This window comes from Eleutherodactylus coqui, chromosome 4 (assembly GCF_035609145.1).
Source record: "Eleutherodactylus coqui strain aEleCoq1 chromosome 4, aEleCoq1.hap1, whole genome shotgun sequence".
Classification (NCBI taxonomy): Eukaryota; Metazoa; Chordata; class Amphibia; order Anura; family Eleutherodactylidae; genus Eleutherodactylus; species Eleutherodactylus coqui.
Genome location: NC_089840.1, coordinates 74779706 through 74805144, shown reverse-complemented (window position 1 = coordinate 74805144; position 25439 = coordinate 74779706). Strand labels below are relative to the sequence as shown.

The 25439-nt window shown below is 46.4% G+C and overlaps 1 protein-coding gene across 3 annotated transcripts in view; it reads left to right on the top strand.

The window, feature by feature from the left end:
• The first annotated feature begins 9252 nt into the window (after positions 1 to 9252).
• SCARF1 (scavenger receptor class F member 1) overlaps positions 9253 to 25439 on the top strand; it is a 64304-nt gene continuing 48117 nt past the window's right edge. For all 3 annotated transcript variants that reach the window (XM_066599672.1, XM_066599673.1, XM_066599671.1), the window contains exon 1: positions 9253 to 9477. In XM_066599672.1, coding sequence (XP_066455769.1) covers positions 9359 to 9477 — 119 coding nt within the window. In that variant the 5' untranslated portion in view covers positions 9253 to 9358. The remainder of the gene's footprint in view (positions 9478 to 25439) is intronic.

Here is a 25439-nt window from a genome sequence, read left to right as displayed (position 1 = left end):
ACTATTCATTCTGTCAAGGTGTCTGCATGCCCCAGTCAGACCGGGCTTTTTAATTCATAGACACAGGCAGGTACAATTCCCTATTGTGAAGTCCCTGTCGACCCACAGCATGGGTGGCTCCCTGGAACCCACCGGCGGTACACAGAAATATCCCATTGCATTGCCCAACACAGCTGAGGTAGTAATGTCGTGCTTAATGCAGGTGGGCTTCGGCCCACACTGCATGCCCCAGTCTGACTGGGGTTCTTTATAAGTGTACAGATGTAGTAAAAACTCCGTGTGCACCTACAGCATGGGTGGGTGCCAGGAAGCCACCGGCGGTACATAGAAATATCCCATTGCATTGCCCAACACAGCTGAGGTAGTAATGTTGTGCTTAACCCTTTCCAATCCAATTTGTATATGGTTTTCCTAGGGGGCTTACTCTTTTTCTGCTGTTATACAACGGCGCTATATGCTGGCTAAAGCCAGTACTGCATGAGCTGACACGTAGGATAGGCTCCGACAGCAGAGAGGCTGGCAATATACAGTAAGAGAACCCCGACGGACGTCTACCAACAACGGAGCTGTACAGCCTTAAACCCTAATGTCTTCACAGGTCACACAGTGGACTGGAAAGGGTTAATGCAGGTGGGTTTCGGCCCACACTGCATGCCCCAGTCAGACTGGGGTTCTTTACAAGTGGACACATGTAGGTTTAACTCCCTGTGGACCCACTGCCTGGGTGGGTGCCAGGAAGCCACCGGCGGTACATAGAAATATCCCATTGCATTGCCCAACACAGCTGAGGTAGTAATGTCGTGCGTAATACAGGTGGGCTTCGGCCCACACTGCATGCCCCAGTCAGACGGGTTCTTTAGAAGTGTACAGATGTATTAAAAACTCAGTGTGCACCTACAGCATGGGTGGCTCCCTGGAACCCACCGGCGGTACACAAAAATATCCCATTGCATTGCCCAACACAGCTGAGGTAGTAATGTCGTGCGTAATACAGGTGGGCTTCGGCCCACACTGCATGCCCCAGTCAGACTGGGGTTCTTTACAAGTGGACACATGTAGGTTTAACTCCCTGTGGACCCACTGCCTGGGTGGGTGCCAGGAAGCCACCGGCGGTACATAGAAATATCCCATTGCATTGCCCAACACAGCTGAGGTAGTAATGTTGTGCTTAACCCTTTCCAATCCAATTTGTATATGGTTTTCCTAGGGGGCTTACTCTTTTTCTGCTGTTATACAACGGCGCTATATGCTGGCTAAAGCCAGTACTGCATGAGCTGACACGTAGGATAGGCTCCGACAGCAGAGAGGCTGGCAATATACAGTAAGAGAACCCCGACGGACGTCTACCAACAACGGAGCTGTACAGCCTTAAACCCTAATGTCTTCACAGGTCACACAGTGGACTGGAAAGGGTTAATGCAGGTGGGTTTCGGCCCACACTGCATGCCCCAGTCAGACTGGGGTTCTTTACAAGTGGACACATGTAGGTTTAACTCCCTGTGGACCCACTGCCTGGGTGGGTGCCAGGAAGCCACCGGCGGTACATAGAAATATCCCATTGCATTGCCCAACACAGCTGAGGTAGTAATGTCGTGCGTAATACAGGTGGGCTTCGGCCCACACTGCATGCCCCAGTCAGACGGGTTCTTTAGAAGTGTACAGATGTATTAAAAACTCAGTGTGCACCTACAGCATGGGTGGCTCCCTGGAACCCACCGGCGGTACACAAAAATATCCCATTGCATTGCCCAACACAGCTGAGGTAGTAATGTCGTGCGTAATACAGGTGGGCTTCGGCCCACACTGCATGCCCCAGTCAGACTGGGGTTCTTTACAAGTGGACACATGTAGGTTTAACTCCCTGTGGACCCACTGCCTGGGTGGGTGCCAGGAAGCCACCGGCGGTACATAGAAATATCCCATTGCATTGCCCAACACAGCTGAGGTAGTAATGTCGTGCGTAATACAGGTGGGCTTCGGCCCACACTGCATGCCCCAGTCAGACGGGTTCTTTAGAAGTGTACAGATGTATTAAAAACTCAGTGTGCACCTACAGCATGGGTGGCTCCCTGGAACCCACCGGCGGTACACAAAAATATCCCATTGCATTGCCCAACACAGCTGAGGTAACGTCAGCTGTAATGCAGGTGGGCTAAAAATTAATTTGATTACACTGTAGGCGAGGGCCCACAAAAATTGCTGTATCAACAGTACTAATGTACATCCCAAAAATTGGCCATGGCCAGCCAAGAGGGCAGGTGAAACCCATTAATCGCTTTGGTTAATGTGGCTTAAGTGGTAACTAGGCCTGGAGGCAGCCCAGTGTAACGAAAAATTGGTTCAAGTTAAAGTTCCAATGCTTTTAAGCGCATTGAAACTTATAAAAATTGTTCTGAAAAATTATTTGAGTGAGCCTTGTGGCCCTAAGAAAAATTGCCCGTTCAGCGTGATTACGTGAGGTTTCAGGAGGAGGAGCAGGAGGAGGAGGAGGAGGAATATTAGACACAGATTGATGAAGCAGAAATGTCCCCGTTTTGGATGGTGAGAGAGAACGTAGCTTCCATCCGCGGGTGCAGCCTACGTATTGCTTACGTATCGCTGCTGTCCGCTGGTGGAGAACAGAAGTCTGGGGAAATCCAGCCTTTGTTCATCTTGATGAGTGTTAGCCTGTCGGCACTGTCGGTTGACAAGCGGCTACGCTTATCTGTGATGATTCCCCCAGCCGCACTAAACACCCTCTCCGACAACACGCTAGCCGCAGGACAAGCAAGCACCTCAAGGGCATACCGGGCTAGTTCAGGCCACGTGTCCAGCTTCGACACCCAGTAGTTGTAGGGGGCAGAGGCGTCACCAAGGATGGTCGTGCGATCCGCTACGTACTCCCTCACCATCCTTTTGCAGTGCTCCCGCCGACTCAGCCGTGACTGGGGAGCGGTGACACAGTCTTGGTGGGGAGCCATAAAGCTGGCCAGGCCCTTAAAGACTGTTGCACTGCCTGGGATGTACATGCTGCTCGATCTACGCACATCCCCTGCAACATGGCCCTCGGAACTGCGCCTTCTGCCACTAGCGCTGTCGGCTGGGAATTTTACCATCAGCTTGTCCGCAAGGGTCCTGTGGTATAGCAACACTCTCGAACCCCTTTCCTCTTCGGGAATCAGAGTGGGCAGGTTCTCCTTATACCGTGGATCGAGCAGTGTGTACACCCAGTAATCCGTAGTGGCCAGAATGCGTGCAACGCGAGGGTCACGAGAAAGGCATCCTAACATGAAGTCAGCCATGTGTGCCAGGGTACCTGTACGCAACACATGGCTGTCTTCACTAGGAAGATCACTTTCAGGATCCTCCTCCTCCTCCTCCTCCTCCTCCTCCTCAGGCCATACACGCTGAAAGGATGACAGGCAATCAGCCGGTGTACCGTCAGCAGCGGCCCAAGCTGTCTCTTCCCCCTCCTCCTCATCCTCCTCATGCTCCTCCTCCTCCTCCTGTACGCGCTGAGAAATAGACAGGAGGGTGCCCTGACTATCCAGCGGCATACTGTCTTCCCCCGCCCCCGTTTCCGAGCGCAAAGCAGCTGCCTTTATGGTTTGCAGGGAATTTCTCAAGATGCATAGCAGAGGAATGGTGACGCTAATGATTGTAGCATCGCCGCTCACCACCTGGGTAGACTCCTCAAAATTACCAAGGACATGGCAGATGTCTGCCAACCAGGCCCACTCTTCTGAAAGGAATTGAGGAGGCTGACTCCCACTGCGCCGCCCATGTTGGAGTTGGTATTCGACTATAGCTCTACGCTGTTCATAGAGCCTGGCCAACATGTGGAGCGTAGAGTTCCACCGTGTGGGCACGTCGCACAGCAGTCGGTGCACTGGCAGCTTAAAGTGATGTTGCAGGGTGCGCAGGGTGGCAGCGTCCGTGTGGGACTTGCGGAAATGTGTGCAGAGCCGGCGCGCCTTTACGAGCAGGTCTGACAAGCGTGGGTAGCTTTTCAGAAAGCGCTGAACCACCAAATTAAAGACGTGGGCCAGGCATGGCACGTGCGTGAGGCTGCCGAGCTGCAGAGCCGCCACCAGGTTACGGCCGTTGTCACACACGACCATGCCCGGTTGGAGGCTCAGCGGCGCAAGCCAGCGGTCGGTCTGCTGTGTCAGACCCTGCAGCAGTTCGTGGGCCGTGTGCCTCTTATCGCCTAAGCTGAGTAGTTTCAGCACGGCCTGCTGACGCTTGCCCACCGCTGTGCTGCCACACCGCGCGACACCGACTGCTGGCGACATGCTGCTGCTAACACATCTTGATTGTGAGACAGAGGAGGAGGAGGAGGAGGAGGGTGCTTTAGTGGAGGAAGCATACACCTCCGCAGATACCAGCACCGAGCTGGGGCCCGCAATTCTGGGGGTGGGTAGGACGTGAGCGGTCCCAGGCTCTGACTCTGTCCCAGCCTCCACTAAATTCACCCAATGTGCCGTCAGGGAGATGTAGTGGCCCTGCCCGCCTGTGCTTGTCCACGTGTCCGTAGTTAAGTGGACCGTGGCAGTAACCGCGTTGGTGAGGGCGCGCACAATGTTGCGGGAGACGTGGTCGTGCAGGGCTGGGACGGCACATCGGGAAAAGTAGTGGCGACTGGGAACTGAGTAGCGCGGGGCCGCCGCCTCCATGATACTTTTGAAGGACTCCGTTTCCACAACCCTATACGGCAGCATCTCAAGGCTGATGAATTTTGCGATGCGGACGGTTAACGTTTGAGCGTGCGGGTGCGTGGCGGCGTACTTGCGCTTGCGCTCGAACACTTGCGCAAGCGACGGCTGAACGGTGCGCTGAACTACACTGCTGGATGGGGCCGAGGACAGCGGAGATGAGGGTGTGGGTGCAGGCCATGAGGCGGTAGTGCCTGTGTCCTGAGAGGGGGGTTGCATCTCAGTGGCAGGTTGGGGCACAGGGGGAGAGGCAGGGGTGCAAACCGGAGGCGGTGAACGGCCTTTGTCCCACCTTGCGGGGTGCTTGGCCATCATATGTCTGCGCATGGTGGTGGTGGTGAGGCTGTTGGTGTTGGCTCCCCGGCTGAGCTTTGCGCGACAAAGGTTGCACACCACTGTTCGTCGGTCGTCAGGCGTCTCTGTGAAAAACTGCCAGACCTTAGAGCACCTCGGCCTCCGCAGGGTGGCATGGCGCGAGGGGGCGCTTTGGGAAACACTTGGTGGATTATTCGGTCTGGCCCTGCCTCTACCCCTGGCCCTGGACACCGCACTGCCTCTTGCAACCTGCCCTGCTGATGCCCTTGACTCCCCCTCTGAAGACCTGTCCTCCTGAGTAAGCGTTGCACACCAGGTGGGGTCAGTCACCTCATCGTCCTGCTGCTCTTCCTCCGAATCCTCTGTGCGCTGCTCCCTGGGACTTACTGCCCTTACTACTACCTCACTGCAAGACAACTGTGTCTGATCGTCATCGTCCTCCTGACCCACAGAAAGTTGTTGAGACAGTTGGCGGAAGTCCCCAGCCTCTTCCCCCGGACCCCGGGAACTTTCGAATGGTTGGGCATCAGTGACGATAAACTCCTCTGGTGGGAGAGGAACCGCTGCTGCCCAATCTAAGCAGGGGCCCGAGAACAGTTCCTGGGAGTGCTCCCGCTCCTGAGCAGGTGTTATTGTAGTGGAGTGAGGAGGCTGGGAGAAAGGAGGAGCAGCAGACAGAGGATTCGGATTGGCAGCAGTGGACGGCGCAGAACTGCGGGTAGACGATAGGTTGCTCGAAGCACTTTCTGCCATCCAGGACAGGACCTGCTCACACTGCTCATTTTCTAATAACCGTCTCCCGCGTGGACCCATTAATTGGGCGATGAATGTGGGGACGCCAGAAACGTGCCTCTCTCCTAATCGCGCAGCAGTCGGCTGCGACACACCTGGATCAGGAGCTTGGCCTGTGCCCACACCCTGACTTGGCCCTCCGCGTCCTCGGCCGCGTCCACGTCCTCTAGGCCTACCCCTACCCCTCAGCATGCTGTATTACCAGTGATTTGATTTCACAGGCAGGAAATAAATTGGCGCAAGACTGCAGGCCAAATATAATTTTTGCCCTTTTTGGAAAACGAAAGGCCCCACTGCCTCTAGTGAATGAATTATCTAAGTTTAATAACTGTGCTGTGTCCCTGCTTATGTGTCACAGAACGTGAGGGTAGCAGAGTTATTATAACTCTTGGAGAGCAGGTATTTTTTTCCCAATTAAGGAAAGCAAATGGCGAAGCCAGCAGTAAAGCGTAGCTGGGTGCGTATGATTTAGCACTGTTCTTCACGCAGCTCACACGTCTCCACCGCCCGTAAGGACGGACAGAGGCTGGACAAATAGATTTGTTTTCAGTTTTTTCCCACCAACAGGCAGCACTGCGTATATTCAATGAACATGAGAAGTTTAATAACTGTGCTGTGTCCCTGCTTATGTGTCACAGAACGTGAGGGTAGCAGAGTTATTATAACTCTGGCAGAGCAGGTATTTTTTTCCCAATTAAGGAAAGCAAATGGCAAAGCCAGCAGTAAAGCGTAGCTGGGTGCGTATGATTTAGCAATGTTTTTCACGCAGCTCACACGTCTCCACAGGCGTAAGGACGGACAGAGGCTGGACAAATAGATTTGTTTTCAGTTTTTTCCCACCAACAGGCAGCACTGCGTATATTCTATGAACATGAGAAGTTTAATAACTGTGCTGTGTCCCTGCTTATGTGTCACAGAACGTGAGGGTAGCAGAGTTATTATAACTCTGGCAGAGCAGGTATTTTTTTTCCCAATTAAGGAAAGCAAATGGCGAAGCCAGCAGTAAAGCGTAGCTGGGTGCGTATGATTTAGCAATGTTTTTCACGCAGCTCACACGTCTCCACAGGCGTAAGGACGGACAGAGGCTGGACAAATAGATTTGTTTTCAGTTTTTTCCCACCAACAGGCAGCACTGCGTATATTCAATGAACATGAGAAGTTTAATAACTGTGCTGTGTCCCTGCTTATGTGTCACAGAACGTGAGGGTAGCAGAGTTATTATAACTCTGGCAGAGCAGGTATTTTTTTTCCCAATTAAGGAAAGCAAATGGCGAAGCCAGCAGTAAAGCGTAGCTGGGTGCGTATGATTTAGCACTGTTCTTCACGCAGCTCACACGTCTCCACCGCCCGTAAGGACGGACAGAGGCTGGACAAATAGATTTGTTTTCAGTTTTTTCCCACCAAAAGGCAGCACTGCGTATATTCTATGAATAATAACTGTGTTGTGGCCCTGCCTATACAATTCTTTCCCTGCAGTATCAATGGAGGGTGGAATGCTCTGCAGAGGCGATTTTGAGAAGCCCAAAAAAAATGCAGCACAGCTAACAGCAGCCTGGACAGTACTGCACACGGATAAATATGGCCCTAGAAAGGACCGTTGAGGTTCTTGAAGGCTACACTCACTCCTAACACTCTCCCTGCCTATGCAGCACTTCTGTCCCTAATGCCAGGTGCAACGGTCTGCAGAGGCGATTTTGAGAAAAAAAAAAATCCCACTGCTAACAGCAGCCAACACACAGCTATCAGTGGCCCTAATAAGGACCTTTGGGGGGTCTTGAAGCCTACACTAACTACCAATTCTTTCCCTACAGCAGCTCCGGTATAAACAGCACTGTCCCTCATCTAACTCACACCGCATCTGAGGCGAGCCGCGGGAGGGTCCGACTTTTATATTAGGCGAACACCTGATCTCGCCAGCCACTCACAGCAGGGGGGTGGTATAGGGCTTAAACGTTGCAGGGGGAAGTTGTAATGCCTTCCCTGTCTTTCAATTGGCCAGAAAAGCGCGCTAACGTCTCAGGGAAGGAAGTGAAAGTAACCAGAACACCGCATGGTGTTCGTTACGAATAACGAACATCCCGAACACCCTAATATTCGCACGAATATCAAGCTCGGACGAACGCGTTCGCTCATCTCTAGTTTTAAGTGAACTAAACTTTGCTAAAAGTTCAGTTTGGCATGAACTAAGCATTTAGCAAAGTTCTACCTGAAACACTTACACGGGCAATGCAAGCTGTGCCTAAGATTCTTGTGTGCAACTAGCATCACAGCACACAGGCACTCTGTCCATGTCCTATCCCATGTGGTGGACACCGCACATTACATGTCCTATTCTCGCACAATAATAGGACTTGCTACTATTTTTCAAATTTTGACCATCGGTCTGAGTGAAAAATCACTCATGTGCATGAGCCCATTCAAATGAATGGGTTCTTTTCTCTCCCAAGTTCTGTCCATATTGCAATCAGACAGAACTCGTGGAAATATCGCTCATGTGAATGTGTAGTGTTTATACATCAGTTTTAGTTGTTTTGGTGAACTTCCTTTCAGTTGGCACTAATTTGGACCCAACTGAACTTTTTGCAAGCATTCAGCAAACGGGCTAAACCGAACTTTTGAAAAGTTATCACTAGTGCTGATGTTACTTCGAGGAGCAATATGAAACTCTACAGTGAGTAATGCAACAGCAGATAGGTGAACTTTATGTATCGTGTGCTTCAGAACCTACCTTGTTCTGTAACTTTATGTGGTTGACCAGCAAGGAAAAGTTAAACCAAAATTACATTCTTGAATAATTACATTTACATTGTCTTGGTCAAGTTTAGATGCAACACAATAAATCTTCTAATCCAGTTAACCAGTAATATTAAAATCTGTATTTTACTGCTTATATACTTAACCTCATGTCTACAGGCTGATCGGATTCTGCGTCATGGAGCCCTCAGAAAAATCTGACCCTGCCTGCAGCCAAGAACCCTGCATACCTGTGCGGGCAGACGGTGGCCTCTGTACTCCCAGGTCTTCTGTACTTCGAATGATCTGCACTGCTCACCATCGGACATGCACAGTACAGATTTTAATATTAGTACAAGTTGCCGTTTTTGCGTTTTTTGTGCGATGCGAATTTAACATTAGAAAGTCCCATTGACATTTGAAAAAAAAAAAAAACGCTAGGGGGTAAAAGCCCAAAGTCTGATGTCTTGTAGAGACTTCATAGAGTGATCTTTAAATGTCCCCAGGTTTACCTAAAAGTGGCGTACATTTAATCCAAATATCTATCTATGCTGCAATAGTTTGGCATTTACGCTTTATTGTACTTCAGATCACCGTCCCCCCTCCCACCAGACAGATTCAATAGCAGGAATTCTGTACCCCCTCCGTTACTTCCTCAGGAAAAAAAAAATCAAGAAGGATCTTGATCCCAATGAGAGGGCATTCACAGTGGGATGGATACTGCAGGAAAGAGACCGCTCAGGCTGTGACTATGGTGGAAGTATTCCATCGCAGCTCCCGGCTTCTCTAACAACCTCTCTAGGATCTCATTTTCCCAACTTCTAATGAAAATGTCCAGTTACAACAGAAAACTAAGACTGATACTGATGTTCTGGACCTGGCTTCATAGCGTGAACTGCCAGGACCTGGATCCTGCTGGAAGCCATGTCTGTACATCTGAAAGGTAAGCAACTGTGTCTGCTATCATACAGAATTCTTCAACTACTTGGACTCAGCAGATAATTAGATATATTATATCACTGCAATCTATTGGTTCTCTTCTGGTCATCAAGCTACCAGGAAAAAACTGGGGAAAATGTTTAAGGCTTTAATAATTGGAACAATCTGCTATGTACAAATGGAAGAGATGCATGGAATAATGCCTGCATCTGCTACTATGGCTTGTTAAAACATCATTTATCTGAAGGAGTGTTCGAGAGGAGAATTCCAGGTCCGGTGGATAATATCCTACACTATATGTTGATATCTATATATTAGTTGAACGTTTATTGACTTTTTTTTGTAACTTTACAAATTTCAAAAAGGATTGTGTAAGGTAGAATTTCTTATTTGGTTAGTAAAACATACTTTGTAAATTAGTCCAAACTAGACCAGACTTTAAAGGGAACCTGTCATGCCCCCACATCACCATAAAGTAAAGTAAGGTGCTGTTCGTGGAGGTGACAGGGTGCTAGGTGATATATGTTTTATAGTCATCCGCTCCCACGATCCAGAGATATTCCCCTCTGAAGTCGTCGTGCAGCACGAATATCCAACTCTTTTCAGAATATCGTGCATAGGCTCTACCATAGACTTGCTGAGAAGAACATGTGCATGGGACTCTTAAAAGGAGTCAGATTTTCATGTGCTGCCGGGACTTCAAAGAGGGACACCGCTGTATCACGGGAGTGGGTGAGTATAAAAAAAACATAACCCAGCTCCCGGTCACCTCCCCTATCAGCATCATAATTTAGATTATGGTTCTGTAGGGACATGACAGGTTCCCTTTAAGTGCTTATATACTGTTTAAAAAGTACAGGGAAAAAAGTATTAAGACCAGTGTTTCAAACGCCAGTCCTAGTCTAATTTCTGTTGGCGCATGATGTACCCAATATATCAAGAGGCGCATCTTGGCTCCTCTAAACGCACAGTAACTAAACCAGAAAAAGTCTTGTTGTAGAATAAAATCCAGGCGCAATTCAATTCTATCAGTTCAGTTGTGTCTGACCTTTGGATACTCTGTAGGCCAATCCTCTCTATGCTTCTCTATTCTCTATGGCTGTTTTCAATTCCCATGCCCTTCCTGATGGTGTCCAGCCAATGTGTCTTTTGTGTTCCTTGCTTCCTCTTACTATTGACCATTCCAAATAGTATCTCTTTTTCCAGCGAATTCGCCCTCATCACGTGTCCAAAGTAAGTTAGTCTCTGTCTTGTGATTTTGCCTTCCAGGGACACCTCTGGGTTGATACGGTTCAGGACAGTTTTGTTGGTGACCCTAGCTATTTACGGGATTTGTTGAAGTTTTCTGTAACACCACAGCTCAAAAGCATCAATTTTTCTTCTGTCTGCTAACCTCAATGTCCACATCTCACAGCCATATGTTATCATAGAATGGTAGAGTTGGAAGGGACCTCCAGGGTCATCGGGTCCAACCCCCTGCTCAGTGCAGGATTTACTAAGTCATCCCAGACAGATATTTGTCCAGCCTTTGTTTCAACACTTCCATTGAAGGAGAACTCACCACCTCCCGTGGTAACCTGTTACACTCATTGATCACCCTCACTGTCTAATATTTAATTTGTGTCTCCTCCCTTTCAGTTTCATCCCATTGCTTCTAGTTTTTCCTTGTGCAGATGAGAATAGGGCTGATCCCTCTGCACTGTGACAGCCCTTCAGATATTTGTAGACAGCTATTAAGTCTCCTCTCAGCCTTCTTTTTTGCAAGCTAAACATTCCCAGATCCTTTAACCGTTCCTCATAGGACATTATTTGTAGACCGCTCACCATCTTGGACACAGTATTCCAGATGAAATCTGACTAAGAAAGAATAGAGGGGGATAATTACCTCATGTGATCTAGACTCTATGCTTCTCTTAATACATCCCTGAATTGTGTTTGCATTTTTTGCTACTTCATCACATTGTTGACTCATGTTCAGTCTATGATCTATTAGTATACCCAAGTCTTTTTGACATGTGCTGCTTAGCCAATTCCTCCCATTCTGTATGTGCTCTATTCATTTTTCTTGCCCAGATATTGGACTTTTCATTTCTCCTTGTAAAATACCATTCTGTTAGTCACCGCACACTGTTCCAGCGTTTCTAAATCTATTTGAATACTCTCTCTCTTCCCTAGCGTTAGCTATCCCACCTAGCTTTGTGTCATCAGCAAATTTGATCAATTTTCCATCAATTCCCTCCTCCAGATTATCTATAAAAATGTTGAACAACACTGGGCCTAGGACAGAGCCTTGTGGTACCCCACTTGATAAATTCTTCCACTTGGATGTGCAGCCATTTATGACCACTCTTTGAATCCAATCACTCAGCCAGTTGTGAATCCACCTAACATTTGCCTTGTCAATCCCCTATTTGGTCATTTTTTCAATAAGTATAATATGAGATACTTTGTCAAATCCTTTACCAAAGTCAAGATATACTATATCCACCACATTTCCCCGATCGACTCAGTCGGTGATTCTGTCATAGACAGAAATTAGATTTGTCTGGCATGACTTGTTTGTTACAAACCAATGCTGGCTCTGGTTAATGACTTCATTTTTATCCAAGTACTTGCATACATTCTGTTTAATAATTTGTTCAAAGATCTTTCCCGGTATAGAAGTCAGGCTCACAGGCCTGTAGTTTCCTGGATCCACCTTCTTCCCTTTTTAGAAGATATGGACAACATTTGCCCTTTTCCAATCTTCTGGGACTTATCCTTTTCTAGCAGGGGGGAACAGGGGGGATCTCTCTCTCTCTTTCCTCCCCACTCCCCACTGCAACCCGTCGCTCACCCCCGGAGCCCCCCGAATCTTTTCGCCCGATTAGGCAGTTACTCAAAAAAAGTGATGCTCAATTGAGTAATTGCTGTAAACGAGCACGTTCGCTCATCTCTATTCTTAACCAATTTGACATTTTCATCTTGTAAGCATCCAATAGCATCTTTGACTTTTCTTTTGCTTTTGACATACCCCCCTAAATCCTTTTTTATTGCTTTTGGCTTCTGTTGCAAGCCTCAATTCATTATTAGCTTTAGCTTTTCTGACACTTGCCCTACAATTTCTGCAGACCGCATTATATTCCCCCCTCTTAACATATTTTTCTTCGTTTTTAACGTGTGCAAGCTCGGCGTTCATCCATCCTGGTCTCTTTAAATGCTTCTATTCTTCTTTCTTTTAGGGATTGTTAACAATTGTGCTTTGAGAATCTCATTTTGAAATATTTCCCAACCTTCTTGGACATTTCTGTCCTTAAGAACATCCAGCCATTGGATTCTTCCTACTGTCTTTCTGAGTTTATTAAAATCTGCCTTTCTGAAATCCAACCTTGAGGTCTGAGTTTTCTCAGGTCTTCCTCCCCTTTTTATGCAAAATTCAAGGATAACATGATCACTGCCTCCTAAGATCCCAGCCACCCTTATTTCCTCAACCATTCCCTCCCTGTTGGTAAAAGTTAGGTCCAAGATAGCAGATCCCCTTGTTTTCTCTTCTACCTTTTGGAAGATAAAGTTGTTAGCAAGAGCGGATAAAAATTTGTTGGATCCATTACTTTTAGGTGAGAGAGATTCCCAACAAATGTCTGGATAGTTAAAATCTCCCATAATTACTATGCATTTTTGGGAGCTTGGCCATCTGATGTGGAAAGAGTTCATCAATATCTTCTTCTTGTCCAGGTGGCCTATAGTACATATGTTGCATTTGGGAAGACGATGACTGTAATTAACCTTTGTTTGATGGTTATTGAGACATCCTTGCACTTCCATATTGGAACCATGGCTGTACGTGCCAGTGCTATCTGACATTTTATCTTCCTGTGGAGTTGCCACTATGATCGATGAGGGACCGAAGGAATACAAAACTATTAATCATTAAAAATTATTTCCTCCTTGTTGACCTTTATGTGGACTTCTTTGTTGGCAATGGTCCTGATGTTTGTCTTCTTGATGTTCAGGCAAATTCCCATCTTTTCACTTTCTGCTTTTAGTAGTGTCTTCAGATGCTTCTCTATCTCCGCTACCAGGGTCATATCGTCTATGTATCTTAGATTACTGATGGTTCTTCTACGTATTTTCAACCCAATATCCTGATCATTTAAGTCCAGCCACCTCATGATCACTTCCACATAGAGGATGTCTTGTGTCCTTTTTGATCTTGAGCCATTCTGTATACCCATACATGATACTCACTGTGGCTTCTTGATTGCTGTAGAGCGACTTGATCAATGTGATAAGGTGTGTTGGTACTCCTACCTCCCTCAGTGCTTTCCAAAGCTTATCATTCCCAATGCAATTGAAAGCCTCGGGGTAATCAATGAAACACAGGTAGGGATTCTTCTGATACTCTCTTGCCTTTTCCATGATCCACCTCAAGTTTGTGATATAGTCAGGGGTCCCTCTGCCATTATCGAATTCAGCTTGAACATCAGGAAGTTCCTGGTCAAGGATATTGCCAAAGCATTTCTGGATGATTTTCAGAAGCATCTCGCTGGCGTGGGGAATCTAAGCTTTTGTTCTATAGTTTTCAAAGTCCTTGACATCACCCTTATTTGGCAGTAGGATGAAAACTGATCTTTTCCAATCCTTTTGCCATGTGCAGGTCCTCCTGATTGTCCAGTATAGTGTTGTCAGTGCAGCTCTTGGGACTAGTTTGAGCACTTCTTCAGGGATTCCATTGATTCCAAGTGTTTTGCTGTTTGGTAGCTGCCTCATTGCCCACTCCACTTTACTTTCCAGACAGTCTGGTTCCAGATCCTCTTGGCCCCCATATTCCTTTGGGTGGTCACTGATGGCATGAGCGTATAGTTTTTCTGTATATTCTTTCCATCTCTTCTTGGTGCCTTGCTGGTCGCTGATTTCATTCTCGTCATGGTCCTTGATGGCTGCTTGGTGAGCGAAGAAAGGCTTCTTCACCTGTTTCACAGTGGTAAATAATTCCCCGGTGTGACCCTTCTTATAGGCTAATTCAAGGCTCATGCATCGGGCGTTCAGAAGTTGTTCTAGTCTTTCCTGGATTTTCTTTGGAATTTGGCATTTAGCCACCTCACCTTGTCTAGCCTTGCCTTAAAGCCAATTTACACAGGACGAAATTTGAGCAAACAATGCCCGACACTCGTCCCTGTATGTACTCACTCCCATGTTGCTGCACAGGAGCGAGTATCACTGGCTCGCTCAGCAGGGGGCCAGGATGGCTGGAGGAGATTTCACTCCTCGCTCTCCCCTACCCCTCTCCATTCGCTTAACATAGCGGCTGTTCAGTACTGAATGGCTGCTGATTACATTAAACGATCATAGTTCAGGATTTTATGCACTCTGGATCTGAGTATAGAAGTCCTCAATGTTCTGCTCTTAGGCATCTGCTGTTGGTGCATAGACTTGGATGATGGTCATGTTCAGATGTTTTTCTCTTATTCAGATGGACATGACTCTATGATTGATGTATTTGGGGGGGCTCTATGCACCTTACGATCTTTTTGTTTGCCACAATGGCAGCCCCTCTTCTCCTTTCTGTCTCGTTTCCTGAGTAAGAACTCGTGTAGTCATCAGAGCTGAAGTCCCCAATTACAGTCGAATGCAGTTCACTGACTCCCATTAAATCCACATTCGTTCTTTCCATTTCTCTTTTGATGGTTTAAATAGTTTCTTGGGAAAATAATTACTATGCTTTTTGGGAACTATGATTAAATGAAAGTGGGGGAGAACAACAACTCCAACAGATATGTTTCTTCCATGTATGGATCCCTGATAGGATATGAAATGTCCATAGGCTAGATATGAGTTAACAGTTCTCCTCCCACACAGTTGCATTTCCTAACAATTTTTTTTGCAGGAGATTTGCATTTTTTGTATGTGTATCATGAGACGCACAGTGCCACGTACCTATGAGATATTAATTGCTTTAATTCTTCTGTGTTATTAGAAACGTTGGCCCAACTTAAAGAGCTATTCCAGTTATATCAAGTTGTCACTTATCCACAGGACAAGTGGGCAGTGGGGGCCTTACCGCTGTGACCCCCATCAATCACCAGAATGTGGTCCTGAAGGTCCCCAATTGCATGGAGTGGCAGTCGAGCATGTACACTGCCACTCCATTTATTTCAATGGGACTGAACTCTGCTATCACAGTCAGTCCCATAGAGATGAATGCATCTACAGCATGCATGTTTGATTGGTACTCCATTCAGATGGGATGGATATAGGACCCCTATTTTGGTGATTGGTGGGGGTCCCAGAAGTTTGACTCTCATCAATCTATCAGTTATCATCTTTCCTGTGGATAGGTAAAACCTTGATATAACATTACATAACTGGAAAAGCCCTTTAATACTGGTGAAATTTATTGAAAGAGGTAGAATTGGTGATCCTCTTGATAGGAAACCCAAACATTCCTCAACCACCTTTTAATTTGTTTATGGTTCTTTATAAAAAGTGACATGGACAAAGATTAAGGAGCACATTTATGAAAACTGTGCAAAAGAAAAAGTGTCTTTGTTGCCCACAGCAACCAATAACAGAGCTGCTTTCCTTTTTCAGGAGCACTACGAGGAATAAAAGCTGAGCTGTGATTGGTTGCTGTGGGCAACAAAGACACTTATGCCTATTAAACCATCACACCACTCAACACAGTGGACTGTACCCATGGCATTGAGACATGACTGCCAAACAGGAGTTTGACTCAGTGAGCCACATACATGTACTCAGCTGAATACTTTGGGTTTATTGTTCATGAAAACTAGCAAATGGGTTAATTTAAACAATGTCAAAGGACATTTCGGAATAAGAATGCAAAGGATTTGTGCAAAATCCTGTATGCACAAATTCATGAAAAATTTGAGACGACCAGAAGTGTTTTGACTCAACATAAAGGAAGTCAGGAGATGTCGGATTGCACGGTGCAGGATGTGAAGGGTCAATTACTGGCATTGCCAAGAAAGTCCTTGAGAAGACTTTTGCAAGAGACTGCCATTCATTTTCCTACGTGTCAAAGCTCTGCTAAAGAGGCAAAACCACATCCATATTGTGTGTGTAGTCCAAGACTTGTTTCCAATGAATTTGGAGAAATGTTTCACTGAAGGCTCGTGTATACATATAATAATCCGCAAACAACTGATGCCCTCAAAGACGCAATATGGCAACAGGTTGCTGCCATTACCGATATCACATTAGCAGATAATGTTGTCAATATGTAGTCTTGGATAGAAAAGTGCTTGAATGCTGGAGGGGCCATTTTCAGCATATGCTCTAGGCCAGTGGTGGCAAAACTATGGCACGCATGCCAGAGGCGATATGCAGAACCCTCCCTACTGGCTTGCGCCGCCATCAGCCGCTCACCACTTTAGTTAATACCGGCAGGGGCCGTGCCTCCTCTGCCAGCATTCACTCAGCAGGGCTGCAAACGGCACTGATCCTGGCACAATCTGTGACGTCAGTGTGAAGCTGGGATCCTCCTCCCCCTCCCCTGACGTCTCCTCTTAGGTTCCACGAGAGCAGGGGTGCTGTGGGATGTCATTATTATACTAGGGGCCGCTGTGGGGTGTCACTATTATACTGGGGGCCACTGTGGGGTGTCACTATTATACTGGGGGCCACTGTGAGGGGGAGTCACTATTATACTAGGGACCGCTGTGGGAGGGGGCACTATTACTGCTGGGGTTGCTGTGGGGAGGTCACTATTACTGCTGGGGTATGTTTACATGTGGCGGAAATGGGCAGGGCTGTTTCGAAGTAGACAGTGTGCAGATTTTGACTGCTTTTTGGATGCGGAAATGCTGCAGAATTTTCCACAGAAATTTCTGCTGAGAACATTCTGCAGTATTTCCGCATCCAAAAAGCTGTCAAAATCTGCACTCTGTCTATTTTGAAGCGGCCCTGTCCTTTTTAGAATGACGGGGGTAAAATCATACATCGTGATAAGTCCTGCCTCCTGACATGTTGGCACTTTGTGATAAATAAGTGGGTTTTGGGTTGCAGTTTGGGCACTCGGTCTCTAAGGCTGGGTTCACACAGGGCGTATTCCCGTCGGAAATCTCGCGGTTTGGCCGCAGCAAAAACCGCGAGATTTCCGCCGGGAGAAGCGCGGCGGCGGCTTTGAAGCGGCCCGGCCGCTTGCTTTTCCGTTGCGGCCGGCGCTCCCATAGAGGAGAGCGCGGCCGCGATGAAAATAAACAAAAAAGAAAAGGTAAATAGACATGCTGCTTCTTTTGAAACCGCGGCGGCCACAGCCGCGGCTTCAGCCGGATTTACCGCAGCGGATTAGCCGTCCTGTGTGGACGAGATTTTTGAGAAATCTCGTCCACATGGCTGGCTAATCCCGAGATTAGCGGCCGCGGGCAGATCTGCAGCGGCAAAACTGTCCTCTGTGAACCCAGCCTAAAAGGTTCGCCATCACTGCTCTACGCAGACCTTGTTTTACAACATAGAAGGTAAAAGCAGATTAGTTTTCATAGACAACCATACAAAAATGTAAAAGTTATTCAGGAATGTTTGGGTTTCCTAGCGAGAGAATCACCTTGTATATCTTGACATATTTGAACAGAAGCTAAAGTTTAACCCCTTAGTGACGGAGCTTTTTTGCTTTTTTCCATTTTTGTTTTTTCCTACTCCCTTTTAAAAAATCGTAGCTCCTTTATTTATCCATCGACGTCGCTGTATGAGGGCTTGTTTTTTGCGGGACGTGTTGTATTCTTCAATGGCACTATTTATTGTACCATATAATTTACTGAAAAACTTTTTAAAAATTCTTAGCGGAGAGAAATGGGAAAAAAAACGACATTCCACCATCTTTCGGTGCGTCCTGTTTCTACGGCGCACAAACTGCAACAAAAACCACCTGATATTTTTATTCTATGGGTCAGTATGATTACTACGATACCAAACTTATATAGTTTTTTTTTTTGCTGTAGTACTTGTATTTTTTTTTAAGATATTTAATTTTTTTCAATTATTTTCTGCGGTCATTTTGTGCGCGCAATAACTTTTTTATTTTTCTGTCGACGTAGTTGTGCAAGGGCTCAATTTTTGCGGGATGTCCTGTAGTTTCCGATAGTTTCAATGTGGAATACATACAACTTTTTGATCGCTTTTTATTGCATTTTTTCTGGAAGACAGGGTAACTAAAAAAGTGTATTTCTGGCATTCTTTTTTTTTTTTTTCGGACGACGTTCACCTTGCAGGAAAAATAATGCGCTACTTTGATAGATCGGACTTTTATGGACGCAGTGATACCAAAAACATATTTTTATTTTACAATTTAGAAAACTTTATTGATCTTTTTTCTTACTTTACTTTGAAGTCCCCCTGGGGGACTTTAACATGCGGTGCTTTGATCGCTCCTGCAGTATGACGTAATGCTATAGCATTACGTCATACTGCTTTTTTACAGGCAGTCTTTCAAGCCACCCTGTGTGGATGGCTTGATAGGCAGTCTGCTAAGGCAGCCCTGGGGCCATTCATTAGGCCCCTGGCTGCCATGACACCTGCACGGATCCCCTGATCTCACCGCAGGGGGGGGGGGGCCGTGCGGGACCCCCAAACAGCATTCGGGGGATTTAAATGCCGCTGTCAGAATTGACAGCGGCATTTAAAGGGTTAATAGCCACGAACGGCCGAGCGCGGCTATTGCCCGCGGGTGTCAGCTGTAATAAACAGCTGACGCCCACGCTGTATGGAGGGAGATAGCGGCGCTACCTCCCTCCATACACATCCTGCAACAGCAGGACGTAGTTTTACGATAGCGCCGTCACTAAGGGGTTAAGTATGTTCAATTTGCTTTAAAGGGGTTTCCAAGTAAATGGGTGACAGTGGGGGAATGCAGAGTACAGAAAAAAATAAAACCAGTAATCATTGCTCACTGCTGCGATGCCCTACAGTCATTCTCTCACGCTCCTCTGGACTTCTGTTGACAAGCGCTGCAGCAGTCACGTGGGCTGTTTTACCTATGTGACCAATGCAGCCAATGGAAGGCCTGAAGGGGGCACCACTAATGATATCCCGTAAACTAGCCTAGGGGTTCTACATTAGAAGCTTCAAGTGACAGTTTACGGGATGTCATTAGGCTTTCTGGACAGGTAATGTCATCTGTCAGATGCCACGACATTGGGCTGCCTAAACGGCGGTCCGTTGCCTGAATGAGTATATTTATTTCATATAGTATTGGACACGGTGGTGGTGGTGGTGGTGGGGGGGGGGGGGGGGGTCTGAAAACCATATAAAATAAATAACTTTGATTTCGCATGATGACAAACGAACAGTCAACCTTCAAAATTATCCACAGCAAAAAAGTAGAAAAGTGCCAATATCGAGGAAAATTTTAAAAATGATCAAACTTTGACTGCTGTTCTAAATCTTGACCTAGTGGGGAATTTTAAGTTTTCAGTGGAATTTTGGCGTACTTTTATTTTTAGGTTGAGTTTATCTCCCATCTTCATTGTCATTTCTGTAGTACAGTTGTAGCCTGCTTGTGTACATTTCTTTTCACATCCTGTTTGTGTTTAAACACACTTCCTTTCCAACAATAGGGAAACCATTTGTAGACTTTCAGATTCCAGAGCCTGCTCAATATATAATGTTCAATAGCAGTAAAACTGACATTCAGAAATGGAGATATATGTAGCAACTGATTGCATCTGAAACACTGACCAGAAGAAAACCCTTTCTCAGTGTAAGGTAGATGAAAGAAACATTGTATCAGTTTGTAGACTAATAGTTTTCAGCATCTAAAACGAATGACAAAAGTCAGTAGTTATAACTCATGGAAAAAGAAGCCAGATACAAGATATATAATACAGGAAATGCTCAATCGCCATTTGACCTGATAGCATTCAGTAAGACAGATTGCTAAAATCAGTAATTTGCAATAGTCAGTAGTTAGTGTACTTATACAGGACTTCATGACCTTTTTCAAGTGGGTCCTTAACTACAGTTGCAAGGAAAAGCAAGTGAACTCTGGAATTACCTGGATTGCTACATTGATTACTTATAGAGAGGAGCGAGCACCCAAATGCTCGGGTCCGTGTTATTCGAGTCGAGCTTTTCGTAAAATTCGAGAGCTCTACTCGAGTAACGAACCCTATTGACTACAATGGGAGTATCTCTCTCCCTCTCCCTCCCTCTCTCTCTCCCTCTCTCTCTCCCTCTGCCCTGCCCGCCAAACAAAAAATTTGCCATTAACGCGTGCTGCATCGCGGCGGGGAGGGGCCAAAACAGGCACGTCACAGCGGAGAGGAGCCAAAAACTGGGGTGGGGTCGAACACGGCTTGATGCTCGTTCCAGTAACGAGCACCATCGAGTACGCTAATACTCGAACGAGCATCAAGCTCGGCAGAGTATGTTCGCTCAACTCTAATTACTTATAAAATATGATCTGATTGATAATTTTTAGGCTGAATGCACACGGCCGGGTAGGAACCCGCACTGGAATCCGATCCTGTGGCCGGCTGAAGACCCTGTATACCTGTCCAGATTCTTCCATTCTGTGCTGTGGATGTGTCGACCGGCACACATGCGCAGTACCGATAGTGCTGCGCTATTGCTAGACGTCGACGCCGATCCCGTGGCCTTTCTGCAATGAGGATTGCAGATGGGCGTGCTGATAGACAGCTTCCATTGACTTCAATGAGAGCCATCCGCACGGAATCTGGCTCAAAGTAGAGCATGCTGCGATTTTTTTTCCACGCGAGTGGAAAATCACAATTGATCTCCGCTCGTGGGCATGAAAACCCACTTTTATGTTGCCTGCTTACGGAGGGTTATTGCTGCTGAATCCAGAGGTGGACACCTGTTCCAGATTCCGCAGCAAAAATCCGCCCATGTGCATTGGGCTTTACATCTATAGAAAAACACAAGCTAACTAAACGCTCGGATAAAGCAGTTACTCGAGCGAGCATCGCTCTTCTCGAGTAACTGCTTACTGGACCGAGCAGGCTCGGGTGAGCAGCGGGTGGCGGGGGGGGAGAGTAAGAGAGAGAGACCTCCCCCCCCCAACCCCGCTACCTCCCACCGATCACCCCCGCCTCCCCCGAGCCTGCTCGGCCAGTAAGCAGTTTTTCGAGAAAAGCGATGCTCGCTCGAGTAACTGCTTTATCTGAGTGTGCTCGCTCATCTCTAATACTAGCGCCACATGAGTTGCATATAACTCATGCACAGAAAACAAAGAAATATTTTTTTTCATTAAATTAGAATCGATCATTTTGTTTTCCAAGTTTTTATTCTGTTTTCGGAATAAAACACTGCAGCCCCTAGGAATTTTTCTTTTCTAGTGTAGCAGTCAATGTGTTAAGAACCTGTAGATCCACTTGAGCAGCAATTGCCTCCACCAAACATTTCCTGTAACTGCAAATAAGATTTCCACAATATTGAGGAGAAATTTTGGAACATCACAAATGTATTTCAGTAAATCAATATTTCTGGGATGCCTTTCATACCCAGCCAAGTCAGGACTCAACTTTTCAATTCCGGAACAAAATTTACTTAGATTATTTACTTGTGTGCTCTTGTCATTGTTGTATAACCCAATGTCTCTTCAGCTTGAGGTCATGGACTGCTGCTGTTACATTCTCCTGTAAAGTGTTTTGCTATACCTTAGAATTCATTGTTCCCTCAATGATTGCAAGTTATCCAGGCCCTAGGGCAGCTAAGAAGTCCCAAACCATGATTGTTATGCTTCACAGTTGGGATGAGGTTATGATTTTGGTGTATAGTTGTCTTTTTTCTCAAAACATGACGTTGTGCATTTGCGCTAAAAAAAAATAATTTTTTTCTGATCACAGAACGTTTTCCCAGAAGCATTGTGGAGCATCCAGGTGGTCTTAGTCAAACTTGAGATAGGCCAAAATGTTTTATTGGATAGCAACAGCTTCCTTTTTTGCAGTTTGTAGAGTCTTCCGTATGTCTTTTGGTGTTAACCTTATGTTTTTTTCTCACCTCTTCCAGGATTGCACGTTGTGCTCTTGGAGTGCTCTTAATAGAATGCCTGCTACTTTAGAAAGTAGCAACAGTCCTTAATTTTCTCCATTTGTAGATCATAATTTTAAAGGGGTTGTCCCGCGCCGAAACGGGTTTTTTTTTTTTTTTTCAACCCCCCCCCCCGTTCGGCGCGAGACAACCCCGATGCAGGGGTTAAAAAAGAACACCGGAGAGTGCTTACCTGAATCCCCGCGCTCCGGTGACTTCTTACTTACCTGCTGAAGATGGCCGCCGGGATCTTCACCCTCGGTGGACCGCAGGGCTTCTGTGCGGTCCATTGCCGATTCCAGCCTCCTGATTGGCTGGAATCGGCACGTGACGGGGCGGAGCTACAAGGAGCCGGCATCCAGCACGAGCGGCCCCATTGAGGAAAGAAGAAGACCCGGACTGCGCAAGCGCGGCTAATTTGGCCATTAGACGGCGAAAATTAGTCGGCTCCATGGAAACGAGGACGCTAGCAACGGAGCAGGTAAGTGAAAAACTTCTTATAACTTCTGTATGGCTCATAATTAATGCACAATGTACATTACAAAGTGCATTAATATGGCCATACAGAAGTGTATAGACCCACTTGCTGCCGCGGGACAACCCCTTTAACCATGGATTGATGTACACCTAGGTCTTTAGCAATGCTTTTGAGTTTTTATACAGGAGGGTTTACATCATATTTTTTTCAAACTAGCACCCTGGTTTCAGCCCAGGGGTTCGGTCTGTCAAGCATCCAAACAGAACCCAGAATGGAAAACCATACACTTTCATTATTCCAATGAAGATAATAATAATCTTTATTTGTATAGCGCCAACTTATTCCGCAGCACTTTCAAGCATGTGAGAAACACAAACAATACAACAATTACATGTGATATGCAATCAGTTTAATACACATGGGGTTGGGGTGTTACAGGAGATACAAGGGGGGATTGGCATGGGGTAATACAGGCAGTACAGGGATTTCATGTGGAAATCAGGTATTAGAAAGCAAACACGGTGGGGCGGTAAGGAGATGCAGGGGTAGAGGTCGTATTTGATAGGCAGAGTGGGAGGTGTGGGTAGGCATAGGGAGGGGGTGGGGAACTAGGTCAGGGGATTTGGTATGCTTCCCTGAAGAGGTGCGTTTTTAAGGTGTGTCTGAAATTTCATGTATCAGGAATTGTCTGGATGCCTTGGGGTAGAGTGTTCCAGAGGATGGGTGCTGCTCTGGTGAAGTCCTGTAGGCGAGCATGTGAGCTCATATTAGAGGGGTGTTTAGTCTGAGTGTCTTAGCAGATCGGAGTGAGCGGGCTGGGTGGTGTATGGACAGGAGGGAGGCAATATACGGTGATGCGGCACCATGGAGAGCTTTGTGGGTGAGGTTGAGGAGTTTAAATTTCATTCTGCAGTGGATGGGCAGCCAATGCAGTGATTGGCATAGTGCAGAGGCATCTGAAGAACGGCTGGGTAGAATAATGAGCCTAGCTGCCACTTTTAGTATGGATTGGAGTGGAGCGACTCTGGTGCAGGGGAGGCCGATGAGTAGCGAGTTGCAGTAATTAAGTCAGGAGTGGATGAGGGCGACCACGAGCGTCTTTAGCATGTCCGTGGTGAGGAACGGCCATATTTTAGCAATATTTCTGAGTTGCATGTGGCATGTTTGGGCCAGAGATTGGATGTGGGGGGTAAAGGAGAGGTCAAAGTCCAGTGTGACCCCAAGGCAGCGGGTGTGCTGTCTGAGGGTTATGGTGGAGATATTGAGGGGAGGTCGGTTGGTCGGGAGGTCTCTGTTTGAACAGGTTGCTTACACAGAAGAAGGATCAAACCCCTATGAGGCAGATGACAATTGCCCTGTATAAGGGAAAACAAATTCCCCCTCCATTACTCCCCATAAGGCAATTCGAATAAATTTCTGAATCAACTTCCCATCTACCGAAATCTAGTACCCCATAACTTGTGATATCATTTATTTCAAGAAATGTATCCAAGCCCTCGTAAACTAGTTCAATGAATTAACCCTCACAGCATTGTGTGGCAGAGACTTCCATGCTCTCATTACTCTTATAGTTAAGAATTCCCAAATATGATGATGAAACTTTACCTCTGGATGCAGAGGACCACCTCTATTTACATGCCTAGGTACAAAAGGTTATTAGAAAGATCTCTATACTGTCCAGTCATATATTTATGCATTGTAAGTGGATCATGCCTAATCTTTTTTCCAAACTGAATTTCTAAAAGTTGGCAAGTATGTTATATTATATCTTTCTCTGTGTTGATTACCTTGCAGAGCTTAGTATCATCTGCCAATTTTGAAGTTTCACTCTATAAGCCCTCTACAAGGCCATTAATAAACATGAGATGCCCCAGTACTGCCCCCTGTGGTACCCCAATGGTTACTGTGACCCAATCAGAGTATGTACTGTTAATAACCACCCTCTGTTTCCTATCAGAGCCAGTTGATAACCCATGTAAACATATTTTCCCACAGTCCAAGCATTCTCATTTCATGCACAACCTTTTATGTGGCACGGAGTGAAAAGTCTTTGAAAAACTCTACTTCCCTGGTTAGGCCGGTACCCTTTAACTTGTTAGAGACTGCAATACGCCTGTTTACTGACCTCATTAATGAGCTGTAAACCTGAACATACATCTTTCTAAAAGTGGGAGCTTGACTGACTCCTACGGAGTATAGTAGGCTGCTGTCATAAACATAGGGCTGTTTCACGTGACCGTTTTCTCCTGTGCGCCGCGAGTGTATCTCCTGAGTGGAGAGCATGCAGCAGTATGCAATGCACTGCTGGCGAAATATCTGGCCTTTTTTTTTTTATCCCCCCCCCCCCCATCAAAAATGCAATAAGAGTTATGCAACACATTATATGTACCCCAGAGTGGTGCTATTAAAAAACACTACTTGTCCCACTAAAAACAGGCCCTCATATGGCTATGTAAACAAGTTATGTCTCTTGTAACGTGATGATGAAAATTACTTGGTCC